Below are 17,913 nucleotides of genomic sequence, written 5' to 3'. Positions count from 1 at the left end.
CCTCCATCCATCCACTCATCCATCCATCCATCCACCCCTCCATCCATACATCCATCCCTCCCTCCCTCCCTCCATCCATCCATCCACTCATCCATCCATCCATCCCTCCATCCATCTATCTATTCATCCCTCCTTCCCTCGCTCCATCCATCCATCCACTTATCCATCCATCCATCCATCCACCCATCCATCCATCCACCCACCCATCCATCCATCCACCCATCTATCCCTCCCTCCCTCCCTCCATCCATCCATTCACTCATCCATCCATCCATCCATCCACACATCCACCCATCCATTCCTCCATCCACCCATCCATCCATCCACCTCTCCCTCCTTCCCTCCCTCCCTCCATCCATCCATTCACTCATCCATCCATCCATCCATCCATACATACATACATACATCCACCAATCCCTCCATCCCTCCATCCATTTATCTATCCATCCATCCATTGATTCATCCATCCCTCTACCATCCACCCATCCATCCATCCATCCACTCACCCTCCATCCCTCCCTCCCTCCATCCCTCCCTCCCTCCATCCTTCCACCCATCCATCCATCCATCCACCCATCCACTCACCCATCCACCGATCCATCCATCCCTCCATCCACCCATCCCTCCATCTATTCATCCATCCATCCATCCATCCATCCCTCCATCCATCCACCCACCCATCCCTCCATCCACCCACCCATCCCTCCATCCCTCCATCCCTCCCTTCCTCCATCCATCCATCCATCAACCCATCCCTCCATCCACCCATCAATCCATCCATCCATTCATCCTTCCATCCCTCCATCCATTCATCCCTCCATCCATCCCTCCCTCCATCCACCCACCCATCCCTCCATCCATCCACCCATCCCTCCATCCACCCATCAATCCATCCATCCACCCATACACCCATCCACCCATCCCTCCATCCATCCATCCCTCCCTCCATCCATCCCTCCATCCATCCATCCCTCCCTCCATCCATCCATCCCTCCATCCACCCATCCATCCCTCCCTCCCTCCATCCATCCATCCATCCACCCCTCCATCCATCCATCCATCCATCCATCCCTCCATCCATCCATCCATCCCTCCCTCCATCCCTTCATCCATCCATCCCTCCATCCACCCATCCATCCATCCCTCCCTCCCTCCATCCATCCATCCACCCCTCCATCCATCCATCTATCCATCCGTCCCTCCATCCATCCATCCATCCCTCCCTCCATCCCTTCATCCATCCATCCCTCCATCCACCCATCCATCCATCCCTCCCTCCCTCCATCCATCCATCCACCCCTCCATCCATCCATCTATCCATCCATCCATCCATCCATCCCTCCATCCATCCATCCATCCCTCCCTCCATCCCTTCATCCATCTATCCCTCCATCCACCCATCCATCCATCCCTCCCTCCCTCCATCCATCCATCCACCCCTCCATCCATCCATCCATCCATCCATCCATCCCTCCATCCACCCATCCATCCCTCCATCCATTCCTCCATCCCTCCCTCCCTCCATCCATCCATCCATCCATCCATCCATCCTTGCATCCATCTACTCACTTATCCATCTATCTGTCCATAGTGTAACCAGCCCACCCTCCCATATCCAAGCATTCCCCATCCCCACCCCCCAACCTCTCATTCCCTCATGCCCTCATCCCTCCACATGTTCCACTTCCAAATGACAAACAAGACACAGTCCCTGCCCCCACAGAGCTTACATATCAGTGAAATCCCCATGACCCCAGGCCAACAGGACTATTGCCAGGTCAGTGTCTTCCCAACCCAGCAGCCCCTTCCTCTGGCACTGGTCGCCCTCAGTCCAAGGACAGCCAGTCTCCCTTGATGGCTCTCACCCTGAATCTTCACCTCCACAATCACATCTCTTTCTCTGCCTCCTCTACTCCTCTTCCCAAATGGGTCAAGACTCAGTCTGGGAGGTGGAACGCCTAGCTATATTGCTGTGTGACTTGGGGCTGAATGCTACACCTCTCTGAGCCCCAACCCATCATGTGATCCATGTGAGGGAGGGGAACTTGGTCCCTTGAGAACACAGGTCTGCTTCTTTGCATTTCTAGTTTCCCCACAGTGTGGGCTCACCCCAAGGGGAAGCTTCCTCTTTTTCCATCCTTCTGAGTAAGAAGCAGGCATATCCTGAATGAGGCTGGGAGGCTGGAAAGGGGCTGGTAAAGGCAGGTGAACACACATGAAGTGCCCTTTCCACCCAAGTCTGAATTCCTCCCCTGCTCTAAATTCTTCCATGGCTCCCCAGTGCCCTCAGTCTGGGATCACAGGCCCTCCGGGGTTCAGCCCATGCTGACCCTCTGGCTTCACCTTTGGCTTCACCTCCCAGGTCCCACCTAATTCCTTCCCTCCTCCAGGTGTGCCCTCCACACCTCCAGGCCTCTGTAAACCCTGCTCCCTCTGCCCACATGCATGAGGACGTCTGCCTAGCTGACTCACAGCCATGCCCATCCCAGGGCCAGGAACACAGTCCTTGTTTCGGCGAATAAACAAATGAAGCGCTTCCTTCACCGGGCAGGCTCCTATTCTCCTTTCAAAGCCTCTGTTCTACAGCCCCTCGTCCACGCCGCCGGAGTTCCCAGGCAGAGCCCCAGATTCCTGTCCGGTTCCCTCAACCCTGCCTCCCTCCCTCCGACCCAGCCCTGACCACTCACTCTGAGTGCGAGTGCCTAGCTCTGCCTTGCCATCAGAGACCTTCACATTTCTCGTGCCCAGTAGTGGCCCCAAAAGGCTTTCAGGAAGCGTTGGCCGAACGAACGAATGGGCGAGTAGGCATGGCCCTGCCTAATGGCCAGGCTCTCATCTGCCAATGTCAAGGGTGAAACAGAGAGACAGGAGCCTGTGTCAGACACCCCAAGTGCCAGAGCCTCTCAGAAGAGCCCCCCGGGGCAAGTCCCACAACAGAAGGGGACGCTGGGGCTCCCAAGACCCTTTGTTCCTTTCTCACCAGGGCAAACCCCCCACCCCCCTCGCCAGAAGTTTCCAGAGGTAGCACTGCTCTGGGCCTTTGCACATGCTTTTCTCTGTGCCAGGAACACCTGTCCCCACCAACGGATCCTTCTCACCCTGTAGGCGTCAGCCCAGTCCCACGATAAGCCCAGCTCCTCCTGACCAAGCATGTACTCTGTGCCCGGCTCGCGGTCCTCCCCTTCCCCACTGCTCTGAGCGTGAAAGCCCCGCTGTCTCCCGACCCTGTAGGCGAGAGCACGGTCTGCCAGTAAGACTAGAGAAACCAGATCATCTCAATGCCAAGCTCAGAACTGCTCTTTTATACTGACCACCTCCTCCAGGAAGCCCTCCTGGTCTCCACACCTGCAGGGGCAGGGGCTCCTCTGGGCTGTGTTCCCACCATCGCAGCCTGAACATCAATGCCTTTAACCTCCTCCTTCCTCACTGAGTCCCTCCTACCAGACTGGGCTTTGAAGGCAGGTCAGGTCTGGGCAGGGGAGGGTAATCTGTGTTGCCCAACATCATATCCTGGGTCTGGAACGGCGCCTGGCACACAGCAAGTGCTCAATGAATGTTGGTTATATGGGGAGATGCACTCGTGTCTTGTTCAACCCATCGTGAATCCACAGGGATGCCTGGTTGCACGGATTCCCATCTCCCCATGAACGCTGCACACAGTAGGTGCTTGGTCAACACTCTCTGCCCGAAGGAGGGCAGGCATGATGTACGGCCTGTAAGGCCCCTGTTAAATCGGGGAAGAACGGGCAGCTGGGGAAACTGAGGCACGGGGAGGGGCACGCCCAGCTCAGAGTCAGGCGGCCGGCCCTGGCGGCCGGCCCCCAGCACCCCCCACGCGCGGTGCTCACAACTCCTCCCTCGGTGCCCCCGCCAGGCAGCCCTCCGTCTCCCTGGGGCTGGCGCGTCACCCTCGGAATCTCACGCCTCAGAGCTCAGCCTCCCCTCCTGCCGCGGAGCGAGCAGCTGGGGCTCCCATGGAAACCACAGGCCTCCACCCGGCCCCCCCACCTGCACCGGCCCCCCTCACAACCTCCGCTTTAAGACAAATATTGTCATTAACATGCAAATGCATATGTGATTACCATAAATGGGGGGCCTCTCGGCGGTGGCTGCCGAGCCCTAGAGCCCTATCGTGGGAGCCTGCCCCGGGCGGGGTGGGCACCGACGCTCCTTCGGCCCCCATCGGGAGAGAGAGGGACAGCCCGGCCACGCCAGGCACCCCCGTGGGCCCCCTCTGCGGGGGCTGTCCCCTGGCCGGAGCCAGGTGGGGGGACATGGGGACACCGGCTGGTGGGAGCCCCCCAGTTCGGCCCGAGCTCCTGGCTGGGCTCCCTTTCTGGTCTGAGTGAGGAAGCGGCCTTGCAGCCTCCCTGCTCCCCCTTCTCCGTGGCTCTCCCTGACTCCCCCTCCCTGCCTCTCCCTGGGTGTGTGTGGTGGGGGGGGGGGCTCCACTTGCCTCGGTTTCTCTCTCTGTCTGTGTGTCTCTCCTTTCCTGCTCTTGCTGTGTCTCTCGTGGTCTCTCCTTGTGTCTCTAAATCATTTCTCTGTCTGTCTCCATCCCTTATCTTAAAAACAAAACAAGCCAGCGCCCAAGGGCCTGCCCTCTTGCTGAGGACCCTGTCTTTCCCATCCTGCCCCCTACCCCGACACTCAGGTCCCAGAGCCCCCCCCTCCCCCGGCACGGCTGGACCTCCCACCTGTCACTTGGTGTCACGGGGGCCCCACAGGCCATCAGGCATCGGGGTGCCTCATGCCACAGCCCCTTCCTCCCCAACACCATCTTTGAGGGGGGGCCGACTCTTGTCTGGGGGGGGACCTGTCACCCCTCCATCACACAGATGTACTTTTGTATTCCCTGGGGTGGAGGGGACACAGGTGGGAGACAGTGAGGGCCCAGGCTCTGGTGGGTGTTTGGGAGCCAGTACTGACCCCTCCCGGCCTCAGTTTCCCTTCCATGTGAAATGCGCTGATGCTCGCAAGCCCACCCCAGTGGCCATCCCTTCGGTGGGGGACTGAACAGGCCCCAGGTATGACAGTTAAGGATGAGATGATGGTCAGGACAGGGATGATGATGACCCATGCTGCTGTCCCTTTTAGCACCCCCGGTGTCCGTCGTCATGGGATCCCCTAGCATTCGGGAGCCCAGAAGGCTCTGGGGCTGGGGGGGGGGAATCTCTCCCCCCACCCTCACCCCCGCCGGGGCCACACCCCCAGCCCTCGCTGCTCTCAGCCAGCGCCAACAGCAGGCATCCTGTGCCCATTGGCTCCCCAGAAATGAAACCAGGGAAGTGTTGGCAGGAGGCGCCTGAACACCCCCTGTACTTCCCATTCATCACTCCGCCTCCCTTTGGCTGAGACCCAGAGAGGGGCAGCCACTGGCCAAAGGTCACACAGCGGAGCCATCATCCTAGCTGCTGGCCCTTGAGACCCCCTCACCTCCAGCTCCCTCCCACAGGTGAGGCCCAGCCAGGCCCAGCACAGGGGGTGTCAGGAGAGAGATCCGGTGTTGGAGGATGGGCGGGAGGAGACGTCCCCCTCCCCACCCCCTGCAGCCGGGGGCCCCTGGGAAGTGAAGGGTGGGAGCTGGGTGTCACGGACACCCGACTGCCTAATTGTCACCCTTCTGGGAAAGACCCCGAGACGCCCCTAAGCCTAACAATCCCCAGCCAGGAAAAAAAATAACCCGACATTCAAGAGGCCCTGCTTTGCGGACAGTGGGGGAAACTGAGGCTCCAGCCCAGGCGGAAACCCAGCCACAGTCCGTCCCTTCCCCTGGTGGGGGTGGGGGGGTGTCCAGGGGAGATTTAAAAATGAGCAAAGGGAGGAGGGCCACCCGGTGTGTGCACCCCCTGCACCCCATCAGCTTCCCTCACTCAGAGCCCACCAACAGCCTATCAGTCCAACATTTGGGGGGGCACGTGGACACCCCCTCCAGCCCCCATCAGAATCTTTCTAGAAATGGGCCCTTCGGCCGTACCGGGGGCGGGGGGCTTGTGCAAAGCGCCCTCCATGCAGCCATGGACCCCTTAGCTTGACTCATGGGCAAATGGGAGCCCTCTGCCCTCCTAGTTCACATAGAGGAATTCGATTTTCCAAGCTCCCCCCCCCTTTTTTTTTTTTTTTTTTTTTGGTGATGGTTGGATTTGAAAAGAGGTGGGGGATGGGAGGGGTTTCTTTCCTCCCCCTAGGATACCAGCTGGAGGGTCTAGCTACAGTGACAGGCCCTGGGTCCATCCCACCAGACTCTCCCTATGGCCTGCCCGGGTCCATCACCCATTCATTCATTCATTCATTCACTCATTCATTCATCCATCCATCCATCCATCCAACAAGCATGTATTCGTGCTTCCCATGGCAGCCACAGAGAAGAAGGGGGACAACGGGGTCTGAAATAGGTCATGAGCCCCGCTCCATCCCCAAGGAGCCTCCAGGGTCCTGCCAGGGGTGTCCAGCACAAAGCCTTCACTGTCCCCACCCTCGGTCACCGACACCTGATGGGAGAGCCGTCAAAGCCACCGTCATTCAGACACTGGGCCCATGATCCGAGCCCAGGGCTGGGGCCACAGTCCCTGGGCGCCTCCTCCCGGCATCCCATCTGAGGGAGAATCAGGTGGGAGGGAGGTGGGCAGGCCTCCCCACCCCTCCTGCCTCCCCCACTGTGCTCCCGGGTCGCCCACGCCTCCCCGTCCACCTTAGGATCTGGGCTCTGCCAGATGGACGGTCCAGGCTCATCGTCTTTGGCCTCAGACCTCAACACATTGCTAACAGGCTAGGCCAGTTTTAACTTGAGCCAAAGGTGGAGGCAGGGAGGGGGAGGGCAGAGAAATGGAGGGGGGATCCTGATCCAAACAGAGAGGATGGGCGGCGGGGGTGGGGGGGGGAGGGCAAACCGTAGCATTTTAACCACCCAGGGCTGGGGAGGCTGGCGCCCCCCCCCCACTAGCCTGGCTCAGCTCCCTGATACCCCCACCCCGCTTTCTTTGTAGTTACCGATTAGCCCGGGGTCCTGGGCATCCGTGTCCCCTGCGGCTGGCCGGACCTGCCCCGCTGGCCTGGCTTTGTGAAAATGACCAAAGCAATGGAGTCCAGAGGTGCAAACTTCCCCGACGGGGCCTGGGGAGGCCGAATGAATGAGGGGGTGGGCAGGGAGGGGTGGCGAGGTCCGGGCAGCTCGTCCAGCAAAGGGGCAGGAAAGAGTGGGTGAGGGAGGGAGGAAGGGGTGGGGGTCCAGGGGGAACGGGAGGGAGAGGCAGAGAGAGAGAGAGAGAGAGAGAGAGAGAGAAGGATGCTGGGGGGGGAGAGGATGGGAGGTAGAGGGAGATGGGAGAGGAGAGAAAAGGAAAGAGAGAGGGAGAGGGAGAGGGAGAGGGAGAGGGAGAGAGAGAGAGAGAGAGGATGCCGGAAGGTGGGGAGGGAGGGAGAGGGGGCGGAGGAGGGGAGGGGGCCAGCTCGAATCTGTCAGCTGCACCCCCAGAGGGGGGAGGAGGGGTAGGTGGAAAAGGGGGAGAGCAATGATGCCGTGGCGGCGGCGAGCGGAGGGAGGAGGTGAGGAGGGGAGGGCTGGGGGAGAGAAGATGCCGGAAGGTGGGGTGGGGAGGCCGAGGGAGGAGAGCGGAGGGCGGGGAGGGGGCCGGGGCGCCCACCTTTGTGCATGCCCGTGTAGGGGTCTTTGAGCACCGTGAGCTCGTAGATGCGGCCGAACTGCTCGAAGAGCGGCTTGAGGTCCTTCTCGTCCAGGTTGCGCGGGATCTGGCCCACGAAGAGCTTGATGGCGTCCAGGTCCTTCATGCCGTCGGGCTGCCCCCCGGGGGGCTCGGGCCCGCTGCTGCCCACGGGCGAGGGCCGCGTCTGCAGGAGCTGCTGCTGCTGCCGGCGCGCCTCGCTCTCCGTCAGGCGGGCCATGGCGGGCGCGGGCGGGCGGCGGGCGCGGGACCGAGCCGGCGGCGGCGGCGGCGGCGGCGGCGGCGGCGGGCGGCGGGCGGCGGGCGGACTCGCAGCTGGAGCGACGGACGCCGCCTCCCGCCTCCCTCCCGCCCCGTCCCCGCGCCCTCCTCCCTCCTCCTCCGCGCGCCCGCTCGCTCCAGCATCAGGACCACAAAAGGGCGGCTCCGCAGCGGCCCCTGGCGGCCGGAGCGCGCGTCGACGCGGCGGCGCCTCCCGCGCCCCGTGCGGGCGGGGGGGGACCGAGGCCGGGGTGGGGGGTGGAGGGTGGGGGGGGGGCCCGCGGCACCCACCGCCACCAACACGAAGAACGCAAGGGTGGCGCGCGGTCCTGTGGGGTGCCTCCCGGGCGTTTACCCCGTCCTCGGCGCTGGTAAGCGCGTAACTCGGTAACGACGGTGATAGTTAAGAGTATCGTAATAATAGTAATTAAAGTAATAATACCGGCAGCAAAACATAAAGGAACGCTTTATATATACATACACACACACACACGCATATATATGTATATATACATATATGGATAGATGCATAGATGCATCGATGTATATACACACATATATGAATTTTTAAAAAATGTTGATATATATAATTTTTTATATATATTTATATTTATATATATGTATAAAACTATTGCCAAGTGAGCTAACATACCATGCGTACGGTGTGCTCTAGGCTTTGGGAGTAGATTCCCATGAGTCATCACTTACATCCAGCACCCGGTGCTCATCCCAAGCAGTGTCCTCCTCGATGCCCATCACCCACTGCCCCCTCTCCCCCATCAATCCTCAGTTGGTTCTCCGTATTTAAGAGCCTCTTATGGTTTGACTCCCTCTCAGTTCGTATCTGTTTTGTTTTTTTTTTCCTTCCCTTCCCACATGGTCTCCTGCTAAGTTTCTCAAGTTCCCCATATAAGGGCAAACGTATATCTGCCTTTCTCTTACTGACTTATTGCGCTCAGCAGAACACCCTCCAGTTCCATCCACGTTGCGCACATGGCAAGATTCCGTTCTTTTTCTTTGCTGAGTAATATTCCCTTGTAGAATACACACCGCATCTTCTTTAGCCATTCACCTGTTGATGGACATTCGGGCTCTTTCCATCCTGTGGCTATTGTCGATAGTGCTGCTATAAACACTGGGGTGCATGTGCCCCTATGAATGAGCACCCCTGTATCCTCTGGGTGTATTTGCAAACGACATATCAGATAAAGGGCTAGTATCCAAATTCTATAAAGAACTTACCAAGCTCCACACCCAAGAAACAAACAGCCCAGGGAAGAAATGGGCAGAAGACATGCATAGACACTTCTCTAAAGAAGACATCCAGATGGCCAACAGGCACATGAAAAGATGCCCAACGTCGCTCCTCATCAGGGAAATACACATCAAAACCACACTGAGATGCCACCTCACGCGGGTCAGAGTGGCTAACATGAACGACTCAGGCAACAGCAGATGTTGGCGACGATGCGGACAAAGGGGATCTCTTCTGCACTCCTGGTGGGAATGCAAACTGGTGCGGCCACTCTGGAAAGCGGTGAGGAGGTTCCTCAAAAGACGAAAAATAGAGCTACCCTATGACCCAGCAACAGCACGACTAGGAATTTATCCAAAAAGGGACACTTCGATACTACCACGGGCAAGGCACTGTGTTCAGGACCTTTAAGTTGATAGCTTACTGAGTAGAAATAGCCATCATCCTCCGGGGATTTGGCAGCAAAAAACTCCCAAAAACCAAAAACCAAAACAAAACCAAAAACCCCAAAGAACAAAGATGTAAAAAAAAAAAAAAGAAGAAGAAGAAACAGCAACCGTTGTGTTTTTATCAACGGTAACCAGAAATAACATTTTTTCCCCTCACACTTGCCGTGTGTGCACATACTATTCAAAATATTTCAAAGGATAGTGACACAAATTTGGACCGAGTGCTCTATGGGCATCATGACACCCGGCCTTAAAACGCTTCAAAGATGTCCCCAAATTAAAGGCAGAGTCATCTCCACAGCCCACAAGGCCCTGTGGGACCTGCCCCGTCCCCTCCCTGCCTTTCCCTCCTCCCTCTCTCCCCCTTGCCCGTTTTGCTGCAGCCACATGGGCCTCCTGGCTGTTCCTCCCACACGCCAGGCCCAGTGCTGCCCCAGGGCCTTTGCACAGGCTGTGCCCTCTGGCGTGCCCTCTCCCAGATGGTGCATGGCTCACTCTTTCATTCCTCAACACCTTCTCTCTCCACCTTGTCTAAAGTCATTCGGCCCCCATCACACGCTTCCTCAGGCTTGCTTTTTCCTCCATAGCATTTACACCCATTTTAACTTAATTCTAATATGCTATATATTTAATTGTTTATTAATAAACCACACAGCTCTCTCCAGGTGCCAGGCTCTGTGCTAGGTGTTCGACATGTACAAACTCATTTAATCCACACAACAAACCCTTGGGTGGGTACACATAAACGGATTCTTACAGACTGTAGTCAGAGTCAGAAGACGACGTGACTCTTGACCTCGGGGTTGTGAGTTCGAGCCCCACGTCGGGTGTAGAGATGACTTAAAAATGAATTAGATAAATAAACTTAAAAAAAACCACTCAGTGTAATATTTAAAAGATCAAAATGCAAAAAACACAAGGGACACGATATCAAAAATTTAAATAAAGGCAGAATTAGTATTCCTGAGTTTTCCCGTTGACTCAGCATGGCAGTGTTACTGATCCCTGATTTTAATTTTTAATTTATTGTATTTTTATTCATTTTAAATTTAAAATGTTATTTCAAAACCAAGACGGTATCAGTGACAACGTCACGCTGAGCCAAAGGAAAAAATCAGTAATACTGATTCTATTTAAAATGTCGACATTCGGGGCACCTGGATGGTTCAGTCGGTTAAGCGTCTGACTCTTGATTTCAGCTCAGGTCATAGTCTTGAGGTTTGTGGGATCGAGCCCCGTACCGGGCTCTGTGCTGACAGCACGGAGCCTGCTTGGGATTCTCTCTCTCTCTCTCTCTCTCTCTCTCTCTCTCTCTCTCTCTCCCTTCCTCTCTGCCCCTCCCGCGCATGCTCTCTCTCTCTCTCTCAAAATAAATCATTAAAAAATAAAATAAAATGTTGACATTCTGTTCGTTATGGATTTGTTGTTCATGAGTGTTGATTTTTAAAACTGCATGAAAATAATCCCTACCTTGATGACTGAGTTTCCTGCACCCCCTTAAACTGCTCCGCAGGTGAGCTCACCCCGGTCCCTCCCTGCGCAACCAACCCTCAGAGCAGCCGTAAGAGGGAAGTAATGTTTCTATACTCACTTGGCACAGGGGAAACTGAGGCTCAGAGAGGTCGAGTCGCTGGTGCAAGGCCACGCACAAAGAGCGCCGGGACTTGAACCCGGCCGGCCGACCCCGGAGCCCGCAACTTCCCAGGACCCCGCACCGTCTTCCTCCAGCTACAGGTGGCTAAGCCTCAAGTTCCTTATTCGCCAAGTGACACCCCAGAGCGAACGGGGTGAAGTCCCTGGCGTGGATTCAGCGAGCTCATGGGTGAGGCTCCGTACAGCGCCTGGAACATTCTCAGCCCCCCCCCCCCCTCCATAAACGGCTGCTGTCAGGACCATTACTGGCAGGGACCTGCCCGCCCCCAGACTGGAGCAGGACATCAGGCTTGGCTAGGAAGCGGGGATGGGAGGGGTCACGGGTCCTCTTACAGCCTCCAGCCCTTGGTCCTGCCCAGCCCCCCCCCCCCCCCGTTCCCACTCAGCCCCAGGATGGGCTCGTGGAGCCGAGCTGGAGACAGGCACCATCTCCATGGAGATCTGAGCCTGATGCCCGAAGCCCTGTGGGCCTCTGATGTGCCAGGAGAGTGGGGAAAGGACAGAAATTAAACCCAGCAGGCCCCCTGTGAGCCAGAGACGCCTTTTCCTCACTCGCTTACTTCTACCCCAAACAAAGGGGTGGGGAAGGCGCTAGGGAGAGCCCAGCCCGGCTCCACACTGACCTTGGGGACGTTAAACCCAGCATCCCACCGTCTGAACGATACCCGTCCCTGGAGCTCATTCCCTGACCCGGGTGGGGTCAGAAAGCAGCCTGTGCACCTGGAAACATCTGGAGCCCACACGGCCGATGCTCCAATTTGTGAGACCCGGTCACAATCGGCATCCTACCAGTTGGGACGGTACTGAAGAAGCGGGGGCGGGGGGGGGCGGCGGGAGCAAAGCCCGGGGTTGGGGGGGGGAGTTGGGGGTTGGGGGGAGGCTTCCAGCAAGTCCCTCGGCTCCCCGGTCTTGGGGGCCCGTGCCTGCCAAGACAGGGGTCAGAATGTCCTCATCATGGCACCGCGTGGACCGACATGCCGTGGACACCTGGGTGGCCTCCGCCTCCCGGCCATTGTGAATCCTCTGCTGGGAACAGGGGTGTGCAAAGCATCCGTTCACGTCCCAGCAATCGGCTCTTTTGGGGTATAAACCCGGAAGCTGAATCGATGGGTCAGATGGCGACTCTATCTTTAACGTTGTGAGGACCCGCCACACTGTTTTCCACCGCGGCTGCCTCGTCTCACATTCCCCCAGCCGGGAGCGAGGGCTCCGATCTCCCCACATCCTCGCTGACACCTGTTATTCTGTTATTTCCTCTTTTTTTTTCTTTTTTTAAGTAGCAGCCACGTTGGTGGGTGTGAGATGCACAAGCACTATTTACGTGACATTTTCCTTGTTATCAGTCACCTCTTGAAAAAAAAAACAAACCTCAAATAAATTTATCGTAAAGGCAAATTTACATTGTTGCCTTTGAAAGGAACGAGGTTCAGGGGCGCCTGGGGGGCTCAGTCGGTTAAGCGTCTGGCTTCAGCTCAGGTCATGGTTTCACAGCTCGTGGGTTCGAGCCCCGCGTCGGGCTCTGTGCCGACAGCTCAGGGCCTGGAGCCTGCTTCCGATTCTGTGTCTCCCTCTCCCCCCCCACCCGCCCCCACTTCGCTCACGCTGTCTCTCTCTCTCTCAAAAATAAACATTAAACATTTTTTAAATAAAAATAAAAATAAAAATAAAAATAAAAAATAAAAGAAATAAGGTTTATTAGATATGCGGGTAGCAGGTTTCAACTGGACACTGACGCTTTCACTCTGCATGAGAAGCTTTACAGACCCGTTAGCCCCGGAGAGACTTCCTGTGACTTAAAAGGAACAGCAAGTGGGCTTGGAAAAGGTGGGCTTTTCTCACGCTACGGTTTTTCCATCCATCTCTGAAAATCCCAGTGGGGTTTCCCCGCATTTTGGGAAACCCTGCTTTAGGGGACAGGGCTCTAACCCTGATAAAGAGCGGTTTGGGCTGTGTGGCCTTGGGTGAGTCACCTCAACTCTCTGGGCCCCAGCTCCATTATCAATAAATCGCGGGGAGGGGCAGTGACAGTTCTGTGAAGGGAATCTGTGAGGCTCAAGGGATGCCACGGATGGGGAGTGGGGTGAGCCCCCCAGTCCCGAAATAACAGTGCCCAAGAAACACCGAGTTTCTACACTCCCTACAAATTTACTTAAATCCTGATTCTTGCCATCCTTCCCCTGGCTGGTGGGAAGCCCCTGGGACTGACTTTCTTGTGTCAAAACCCCTTCCTCCCCGAGCATGGAGGAGGCGGCCCTGGGCACCCCCTCCAGGCCGTGTATGTCCTGAGAACTCCCCCCCACCTCTGCTTAGGATCCTTCCCGAGAGCAACTGGAAGGAGGCACTTTGTAAACTCTAAGGAGACGTCAAGAAGGACTTGGGAGGCACAGCAGGAACTTTCTGGGGGCAGGAAAGCCAAGCCCAGAGAATAATGCCGAGGCCAAGAGTGGGATCGACACCAGCGACCACTGTATCAGCTAGCTATAGCTGTGTAACAAACTTACAACCAACTCACTGGCCCGGAACACGTGTCTCCTGCTCGTGGCTTCCCTGGGCCAGTACTTGGAGCACAGCGAACCACTGGGTTCGCTCCCCAGTCCCACGAAGCTGCAATCGAGGGCTCAGCCTGGCGGCATCCAGAGCGCAAGGTGTCTCCACGCTCAGGGCTTTGCCGTCCACGCTTTCTTGCTCGGCCCCCGGTGCCACCCGCATTCTTCACCACACAGCCCCCCTCCAGGGCCGTGTGTCTCGGGGCCCGCAGGACAATCTGCTCCTGTCGGCTAAGACGGAGTCTTTCCTGGAAAGGGCGTGTGCCCACCTGGGCATCCTGCCCAAAATGTGGGTTCTGACCCTGCCCGTGGAGGGAAATGGCGGGTCAGCGGGCAGAGTGGGGCCTCTGCCCTTTGGTGGTCTCCGTACGGCCAGCCTGAGTGTCTCCCTGGGTGATGGTCAGCTTGAACGTGTCCCTTTGGACCCTGATGCCTCTTGGCCCTGCTCTGCCCTCCACGCCCTCCAGCCCCTCACTGCTCAGGCTGCCTACCGCTCTTCTAGCACATTCCAGAGGATCTAGGGGCTGGTGATGTGTCCGCTGGGCACATACATCGCATCTCTACTCATCCCAGATGCCTCCTGCCTCCACACATCCACACAGAGCAGAGGTGTCTGGTCCTCACCGGCCCGCCTCAACTGTCCTCCCTTGTGCTGGGAAGGAGCTACCCCTTCCCTCCTGCGGGAACCCTGATCTCCGCTGGGGTTCTCCCAAGTCCCTGATCCCTGCCCTGTGGCCCCTGGGATGGAAAATGATTCCTCCTTGGGTCAACCTCTCGATGCCCCCTCTCAACAAACTCCGCTCGGCCCAGTGAGCCTGGGAGGAGGGGGCATGGCCTCCCTCCGCCTCCCCGGGTGGGGCTCTGCCCTCCGGCCACCGCGCATGTGGCCAGGCATGGACGCCTGCCCCGGAGGGTCAGTGAATTCTTCCTGTGGGAATTTGAGGCTGAGAGCGAGGGGAGCCCTCCATGGGACTGAGTGAGTTCCTGTCAGAACCGGTTGGGGTCGTCTCCTGTAGGATTCCGTGCGTGTGAAATGTTCAGAACAGCAAGTCCAGAGACGGACAGCGGACCGTGGCTACCAGAGGCTGGCGGAGCGACTGTCGATGGGGACCAGTGTCTTTTAGGGTGATGGAATATTCTGGAATTAGGCATGACGGATGCACAACCCTGTGCATGTACTACAAACCACAGCCAAGGACGCTTTAAAAGGGTGAGTTTTGTGGGAAGCCATCAAAATCTGGGGAGAAAGCAGGCAAAAAACCTCTTTGACCTTGGCCACAGCAACTTCGTACTCAACACGTCTCCGGAGGCAAGGGAAACCAAAGCAAGAATGAACTACTGGGACCTCATCCAAATAAAAAGCTTCTGCACAGCGAAGGAAACAATCGGCAAAACTAAAAGGCGACTGACGGAATGGGAAAAGGTATTTGCAAACGACACATCAGATAAAGTGTTGGTATCCAAGATCTAAAAGAACTTATCAAACTCAACACCCAAAAAAACAAATAATCCAGTGAAGAAATGGGCGAAAGACATGAATAGACACTTCTCCAAGGAAGACATCCAGATGGCCATCAACACATGAAAAAATGCTCAACATGACTCATCATCAGGGAAATACGAATCAAAACCACCATGAGATACCCCCTCACACCTGTCAGAATGGCCAACATTAACAACTCAGGCAACAACAGATGTTGGCGAGGATGCGGAGAGAGAGGATCTCTTTTTCACTGCTGGTGGGAATGCAAACTGGTGCGGCCACTCTGGAAAACAGTGTGGAGTTTCCTCAAATAATTAAAAATGGAACTACCCTACGACCCAGCCATTGCACTGCAAGGCATTTACCCAAGGGATACAGGCGTGCTGTTTCGAAGGGACACATGCACCCCCGTGTTTATAGCAGCACTATCGACAATAGCCAAAGGATGGAAAGAGTCCAAATGGCCATCGATGGATGAATGGATAAAGAAGATGTGTAATACACACACACACACACACACACACACACACACACACACACACACCGGAGTATTACTCGGCAATCAAAAAGAATGAAATCTTGCCATTTGCCACTACGTGGATGGACCTGGGGGGTATTATGCAAAGCGAAATTAGTCAGAGAAAGACAAATATCATAGGACTTCGCTCATATAAGGACTTTAAGAGACAAAACAGGTGAACATAAGGGAAGGGCAACAAAAATAACATAAAAACAAGAAAGGGACAAAACAGAAGAGACTCATAAATATGGAGAACAAACTGAGGGTTACTGGAGGGGTGGTGGGTGGGGGGATGGGCTACATGGGGGAGGGGGATTAAGGAATCTACTCCTGAAATCATTGTGGCACTAGATGCTAACTTGGATGTAAATTAAAACAATAAATTTTTAAAAAGTTTACTTAAAAATACAAAGCAAAAGAAAAAATGTAGGAGGGATGGGGTGAGGGGCACCCGCCCTCCGTGGCCATCAGAGTGTCACCCAGACCGGAGGGTGGCCTTTGAGGAGCACCGGGGTCCGCACACAGAACCTCCCCACAACTTAGGGGTCACCAAGGGAAGAAACCCCAGATGACACATTAGCCACGCCACCAGGGTTCACGCCCCGGGCGGGACATGGCACCCGGGTTTCACTTCTGTCTGTGGGTGCCCTCCCCCAACACAGAAGCTGAACCCCATCCTGTGGACACACCAGAAAGCCAGGACTGTGGGGGCTGTTCTACAGAAGAGTGGCCAGGACCCCTAAAAGTGCCAAGATCCTAAGACACAAAGGTGGGGAGTGCTCCAGGGGTAAAGGAGGCTAGAGAGACAGAATCCCGGAAGGCGGGCGTGAACCGGAACGTTCTTTACCACGGAGGATGCTGGTGGGGACAATGACCAACGCTGGAGTCAGTCTGTCGTCTTTATTGGTGTCCGCTTCCTGAGCTGGGCGGGTGCTCTGTGAGGGGGGCACTTTAGGAAACGCATTTGGGTTTAGGAGCGGGGTGAGGGGACGGACAGGGAGAGGGAGAAACGCAGGAAGCAGATGTGAAATGTCAGCGTTTGCAGACTGCACGGAGGCTTTAAAAACTTCCGGGTGTTTCTAGAACGTTTCCGTAAATCTGAAATGATGTCCAGATAAAAAGTTAGGACACAGGGGCGCCTGGGTGGCTCGGTCGGTGGAGCGTCCGACTTCGGCTCAGGTCATGATCTCATGGTCCGTGAGTTCGAGCCCCGCGTCGGGCTCTGTGCTGACAGCTCAGAGCCTGGAGCCTGCTTTGGACTCTGTGTCTCCCTCTCTCTCCGCCCCTCCCCTGCTCACAGGCTGTCTCCCTCAAAAATAAACATTAAAAAAAAAATTTTTTTTTTAAAGTTAGGAAACAGCAAATGTTTGGGAAGCACGGGGTTAGCACCCCCATCTGTCCCTTTAGAGCCGTGCCCGCCAGGAGCCTCTCTCTCTGTCTCTCTCTCTCTCTCTCTCTCTCTCGTGCCTTCTTCCCAGAGATCTCTCCGGTCCTCGGGCCGGCCCCTGGAGTCCTGGGCCACGACGGGTGGAGACACCTCTGCAGCCCCTTGGAACCACGTGTCCTCAGCAGCCGGCTCACCCCTCCCCGGGCCTCCGGACGGATCAGAAGCAGGAGCGTCTCTCAGAGGCCGCGAGTGTGTGCTCAGCGCCAAACAACCACGGCTCCACCTTGCTCTCTGGACAGTCTCTCCACGGAGGTGGGGGATCGCAGACTCTCCCTGGAGAGGGCTGGGGGGCAAACATCTTGGGCTTGGGGGGGGGGCGCACAGGGTCCCCCCACTCCCCGCTCAGCTCCAGTGCCCATGATACGTAACGAGCGGAGCGTGGCCACGTGCAAGTGAAACTTGATTTACAGCCACGGGTAGCCGGCCTAGGCCGCGGGCCCCAGCGCGCTGACCTCCGGGTGCATGTGCTCCCCCCAGGGCTCCGAAAGGCACCCGGGAGGGTTTGTGATGGCCGAAGGTTGGGGAAAGCTATGCGTCCGTCAGCAGGAAAGTGGGTCCCTCCAGGCAGCCTCCCGGGACGGAATATTAGACGGCGACAAAAAAGGGACGTGCGTGTG

At 56.6% G+C, this 17,913-nt stretch overlaps 1 protein-coding gene across 1 annotated transcript in view; it reads right to left on the bottom strand.

The window, feature by feature from the left end:
* Positions 1-7,902, bottom strand: part of CELF5 (CUGBP Elav-like family member 5) — a 48,102-nt gene extending 40,200 nt beyond the window's left edge. Inside the window, exon 1 of the mRNA XM_042977729.1 lies at positions 7,644-7,902. Coding sequence (XP_042833663.1) covers positions 7,644-7,902 — 259 coding nt within the window. The remainder of the gene's footprint in view (positions 1-7,643) is intronic.
* Between the last annotated feature and the right edge of the window lie 10,011 nt (positions 7,903-17,913).

Source organism: Panthera tigris, chromosome A2 (assembly GCF_018350195.1).
Source record: "Panthera tigris isolate Pti1 chromosome A2, P.tigris_Pti1_mat1.1, whole genome shotgun sequence".
Classification (NCBI taxonomy): domain Eukaryota; kingdom Metazoa; phylum Chordata; class Mammalia; order Carnivora; family Felidae; genus Panthera; species Panthera tigris.
The sequence above is the reverse complement of the archived record's forward strand: the minus strand, read 5'-3'. Positions and strand labels throughout refer to the sequence as shown.